This window comes from Mus pahari, chromosome 4 (genome assembly GCF_900095145.1).
Source record: "Mus pahari chromosome 4, PAHARI_EIJ_v1.1, whole genome shotgun sequence".
NCBI classification, from domain to species: Eukaryota; Metazoa; Chordata; class Mammalia; order Rodentia; family Muridae; genus Mus; species Mus pahari.
The window spans coordinates 82,786,695-82,792,518 of record NC_034593.1 but is presented as its reverse complement, the minus strand read 5'-3'; the positions used below and the strand labels follow the sequence as shown (position 1 = coordinate 82,792,518).

The window sequence follows — 5,824 nt, the reverse complement described above, 5'->3', positions numbered from 1 at the left end:
ATCCGATCCCAGCAACCACACTACCTGTCCTCCATATACCAGGTAAGCCTCTCTACATGGAAACATTGCCATTTACTTTGTGCATTTGTGTTACTTTCACTGGAGCCTCCTTTGCATCGATGCATTGGGGGTGGTTTTATTTCTCTCTTATTGAAATTTAGTCATAGTTACAGTACAGATGATGGAAACATTCTTTTAAAAATATTTACAAGTGACTTAACTTTAGATGTAATTGCTGTGGCCCTTCAATTCCCGCTGTTGCCTGTGTCTGGATAAGAAGCAAAACAGCCTTTTCCCACTGTTAGTGACATCATTGCTTTATCTACAATCTTAATGCTGAGACTTTTATTCTTTCAACAAAGACATTTGTTATGGCTTTACTGTGTCCAGTGTTTTGAACTGCTAAAGGATAATTTAGGCTCTATAAATGGCTTCTTATTTAGAAAAGTAAGAACTAAAGGCAGTGCCATGAGGTGTCAATGGCAGGAGTCAGGGGCAAGGGCTATAGTAGTTTGGGAAATCAAGAAAAATTTCTGAGATGGTTACCCTAGAAAAGTTGCCTAAAAAATGGCATAGCATGTGTTCGGTGGCAGTTGGACTAATCTGAGCAAGCAGCTATGAGTAGATCTCCCCAGGCAGAGCACAGTGTGAGCCACATGTGATGGTGAGGCGTGCTGGAGTGGCCGCAGATATTCTCCAGGTAATAAAACATCTTCTTCATTGCAAACCATTAGTAGGCTCTGAGCATTTTACAGTTTTTATTTTTTACACACCATTATATTTCCATGTTAACCAACGTCATCAGTCTAATATTCCTACTAAAGCCCTATGCTGTGTTGATGCCTGTGCATTATTATAGGTAGGAAGAGGGGGCAAACAGAAAGACGTTGCTTGTTTAAAACCAAACATTTTGCCTTTAAATACTTCCAGGGCAAAGTACCATCTATTATAGAGAGGGAAAGGAGGACCTTTACTTCCTAAGACTTTGGAAATGTATTCCCTGTGATTTCTTGCCAAGCTATTCCTTCCATACATCATTTATACTGTTTCTAGGTTCACCCATCTTTGAAGCATGAGTTCACATCAGCAGAAGCAGCCCTGCACAGCTCCTCCACAGCTGCATGAGCAGCAAGTGAAACAACCTTGCCAGCCACCACCTCAGGAACCATGTGTCTCACAAGTCAAGACACCCTGCGACACCAAAGTTCCTGAGCCCTGCCACCCCAAGGCTCCTGAACCCTGCCACCCAAAGGCTCCTGAGCCCTGCCACCCCAAGGCTCCTGAGCCCTGCCACCCCAAGGTTCCTGAGCCCTGCCACCCTAAGGCTCCTGAGCCCTGCCACCCCAAGGCTCCTGAGCCCTGCCACCCCAAGGCTCCTGAGCCCTGCCACCCTAAGGCTCCTGAGCCCTGCCACCCTAAGGCTCCTGAGCCCTGCCACCCCAAGGCTCCTGAGCCCTGCCAACCCATTGTTCCTGAGCCCTGTCCCTCAACTGTCACTCCAATACTAGCCCAACAGAAGACAAAGCAAAAGTAATGCCCAAAGCTGTGCCTTGGGGAGATGATCAACAATGGATGCTGACCCTCAATTTGCATTCTGTTTGAATATACTATGCCCTAATATCACAGTCCCACCTCATTTATATTTTAAAATTAAGTACTACAAAGTTTTTTTTTTTTATCCTATTAATGTTGGGGCGCTGGGTCTCAGAATTCACCTGAGAACTTGGTAGCTGAGCTAGTTTGTCCTTTCAGATATTTTTTCTGAAAAGAGACCAAGTTACAAATGATTAGGTTCTGTTATGTTCCTATTAAATCTCCTTACACTCCTGACTATTGTCTGACTCAGTGATTTCTTCCTTTTCCTCATGAAGCAAAGGCTATTCTCAGACAAGATAGTTCAAAAGGGCGCCTTCAATTGACATCTGATCTTGGTACTAACACTCCTTGTACTGATGGGTTGGAAGCTCTTCCCACTGAGGAATCCCAGGGAGCCAGAGGAAGGTTATGTAATGCCATCGGAGACTTTTGCTTAGGTCACTAAGAGGTACAGGCGGACTCTCCTCTTAAAACTGAGTGAATCACTTTGGAGTCTAATTAGTACCTGGCCGAGCTGAACCTGACTTACCTAACCCTTAGTGCTCCATCCCTGAATTAGGTTTTTTGGTTTCTAGCTTAGTTAACTGCTTCTGTTCACTTCAAAAAATTTTCCAACAGAAATGAATCTGTCACTTCTTATTCATTTATTCTACATATCCTTAACTCAAATTCCCCCCAAAATATGAAGACTCGCAGCCACCACAATTGTTAGCTTGGGAAGTCCTTTTCTGTTTTTGTTAGGGACCTTTCTAGGGGGATGTGTTTCAGACTCCACCCCAACACCCACTGAAAGACACACACACATACACACACATACACAGACTCACACTCATATATGCACAATATGAACCCACTCAGACACTCACAAACACATACACACAACATGGACACACACACACACACACACACACACACACACACACACACACACACTTCAGCCCTCAGAGAGTAGCAAACAAAACCTGGTTCACCAGACACTCGGATTGGAGCTTTATCTTACCAGAAGGAAAATTTATATTCCCCCCCCCCCCCAGAAAACACAAGCCACTTCCAGGAAGCTAAGAGAAACTTCAGATGCCCAAGTAACAAAATTAGCTATTCATGTCACAGATGAGTGTCTGTAACTTTTCTCATGGTCCTGTCAGATATTTTTGCATAAACTTATCAGCTCTACCCTGAGTGTCAGAAGCCCTGCTATTCTTATTGATTTCTGGTGTTAAGATATCTGAACCTTGGCTCACTTCTCAGTAGACACTTTTACAGGCAGAGTAAGGTTTTTGTTGCTGTTGGCGCAACTAAGTGCAATTGGAGATAAAACATAGCTCTAAGGAAGGGACATGTCATCAAGGGAGGCCTTCAAGACAGCTATGACTCCAAGCACAGCTGTGGTAGGATGGAAATGAGAGGCCAAAAGAAGCACACACAAGGTTCCCTGAAGGATTTTGGGACCTGTCCATGTCTCAAGAAGTTAAAGGGTAAGCTTCCAATGAAAGTATTCATAGGAAAAGCTGCCCTGTACTTCTAATAAATATAAGCCCTGTTTAAAAGGTGAACTTTTACCCTTTCAATCCCCAAGAATGTTTAGTTTCTCAAACACAACTGCTAGAAGTTTATATGGCTTACTTTCTTCTATAGCATCTTACTGTGAATATGTGTCTCTTCTACACTTTAAGGAACTTTCTTTCCTTATGATACAACAGAAAATTTTACACTTCTTCAGTAGTAATATTTAACATTTAATATTAGAAGCCTGCACAAAAGTACTCCAGAAAGACATTATCAACTTTATAATTGCTTGGTCAATTTCCTAAGAACACTTTCATCACACTATCCTTTGAAGCACCTATGGCAGATGTCGCTCAACTTCCTCAGACAGAACTCATGCTCTATTCCAGGGAATCAAGGATTCAGACCTACCTTCAAGGCGCTCCTAATCTAACAATTTTAGTAATGTGTGGATATTATAGTTTAAACTTAGTGGAAGACTCATATGCTTAAAATCCCATTTAGACACTCAAGACACTCTGTTAGTAATAACTTGACTAAGAGGCTGAACATTTGGTAACTAAGCTTCCTAGTAACAGTGGCTGAGCAAATCTAATTAACATCAAAAATACCAATGTTTCAAATATGGAGTGAGAACATTCAGGTGAGCAACAGTGACAGGATGTGACATTGTGTGGGTTGCTAGAGAAAGAGAGTGGCATGCCATGAAGAGGGGGCAGACAGTTTCATACCTTGACCCCTGTCTCTTTTTTTTACTCCGTACTCACTTTTTTTAAGGACTGTGATAGGCGTTCCACCTATTCCTCAAAACTTTCTTTACCTGAAATGTTATATAGAAAAGGAAGTGTCATTGGAAAACTTCAGAATCATATGTTTAGAATAGTATTTCCTGTACTAGTTATACATAAGCCTCATACACATATAGTGATAACGGGAAGAGGCTGCTCATAAGTGAGTGCTTACTAAGAGTTAATTCATTCTCCTGCATTGGGCCAATCTGATGAAGGTACTGATAAAATTCTCTGCCAGGAACAAGGTTAAGATGTAAATGCTACTTTACTGAATGGGGGTGGGGGAGAGAAATTCAATTTCTGCATACTTAAACAATTAGTTCATCAAAGAAACAAATAGTAATTGTAGACACTAATAATTTGAGTGTTTTAAAAATAATATTTATTACAGCTAACCAATTCAGAGATAATTGATCACCAGAGTCTTGCCAAGATATTCTTTGTAGTTTGAATGCAAAATGACATCATCTATAATCTAATGTACTTGAACTCAGAGGTTATAACTGTTTAGAATGTTCTAGAACCTTAAGTAGGTGGAGTTTTACTGGTAACTGGGAATGGAATTTGCTCTCTGCTTATTGATTTTTATATGCAGTGTGACTATTAACCTGCCACTCTGCCTCTACCATGACTGAACTCTCGCAAACTGTAGGCAAAAAATAAACTATGCCTTTCTTAAGTTGCATCTTGTAAGGTACTTATGTACTGGAAAAATAAAAGTAAATAATACAGAATCAAATGAGAGAAAAGCAATACAGTTCATAAGGAAGTTATCAAAAAATTTTTCTATACCATCACTGAAATAGTTTATTCAGAAAAGGAAACATCAGTGAGAATTGTCCAAGTTTTATAAACCCTTGGGCAAGTGAGAGGCACACTGAGAAGGCTCCTCTACAGGCATTGGGATGCCACCTGCTATTCTTCCTTCTCGCCATCAGGAATACTAGGCCACAGAGGAAGGACCATTTCCAACAGTCCCTTGACAGCAGCAGGAGAATACATTCAGGGAAAATTTCTTCCCAATCAGAGATTATCACTAGTACATTGAAGGAGGGTGAAGGGTGGAGAAGATTCTTCTGCATCCATGAAGAGGTTGTGAAGGGAGGATAGAGGTGTTGTTATGGGAGTACACAATGGATTCTCTTCTCTTCTCTTTGTCTTGACGATTGCTAAAGCTTTTACTTGCTTTTGGATGGACATTTATGCTGGCATGGTGGAGGAGGTTTGACAGGGGGGGCATTTCTGCTGGCATGGCTGAGGAGGGCACACCTCAGGGCACTTTGGGGGAGGACAAGGCTCAGGGCACTTTGGAGGAGGACAAGGCTCGGGGCACTTTTTGGGTGGGCACACAGGAGGAGGCTGACATAGCTGCTTACACTGCTGCTCTTGGTAAGACATTATGCTGATGTCTCGGGATCTGAAAGACATTACATGATATTTCTCACTCATGAAAGGTTATTCTCATAGAAAAAGCTCAAGTTTTTAGAATATGGCATAGTAATTCTCTCATATACACACATTAATCCCCCAGCTCTTCTGTTCTGTTAGGATGTTCTTAATATTCCATTCTAATTTCATGATTTGTTCCCTTTAACTTTGTAAGCCCTGGTTTGGTTACATACCCCATAGACAGAAACATCTCTGTTCCACAGAACAAAGTAGCATTGCTTGCAAAAAAAATAATAACATATTTGATAATAGCAGTCCCAATTTCTGAAATCCTACGCAATTTCAAATCCAATTTTTTTTCATGACTAACACCTGTGAAATTCCAGAATTAGGGTTCTTATAAAAGAAAGCCTGAGAAAATACAAAAGTCCAATGCCTGCTAATACATAAGTCTTTTTTAATGGACACCAAAATGCAAGCAAATAACAAGTTCTATGTTCTGCCACCTTCTTCAAAGCAACCCTTCCCTATTGTCTTGATAT

At 41.1% G+C, this 5,824-nt stretch overlaps 1 protein-coding gene and 1 pseudogene across 2 annotated transcripts; one reads left to right on the top strand and one right to left on the bottom strand.

Moving 5' to 3' along the window:
- Positions 1 to 1,828, top strand: LOC110320689 (cornifin-B). 2 transcript variants are annotated; one of them, XM_021196814.1, is made up of 2 exons: positions 1 to 42; positions 1,054 to 1,828. In XM_021196814.1, the coding sequence occupies exon 2, from the start codon at positions 1,073 to 1,075 to the stop codon at positions 1,532 to 1,534; it is 462 nt and encodes a 153-aa protein (XP_021052473.1). In that variant the 5' UTR covers positions 1 to 42; positions 1,054 to 1,072; the 3' UTR covers positions 1,535 to 1,828. The 2 variants fall into 2 exon arrangements, with proteins under 2 accessions (XP_021052473.1, XP_021052474.1); XM_021196815.1 differs by lacking the exon at positions 1 to 42 and having other exon boundaries at positions 1,073 to 1,180; positions 1,373 to 1,534.
- Positions 1,829 to 5,071: 3,243 nt separating this feature from the next.
- On the bottom strand, positions 5,072 to 5,291 carry LOC110321030 (annotated as a pseudogene).
- Between the last annotated feature and the right edge of the window lie 533 nt (positions 5,292 to 5,824).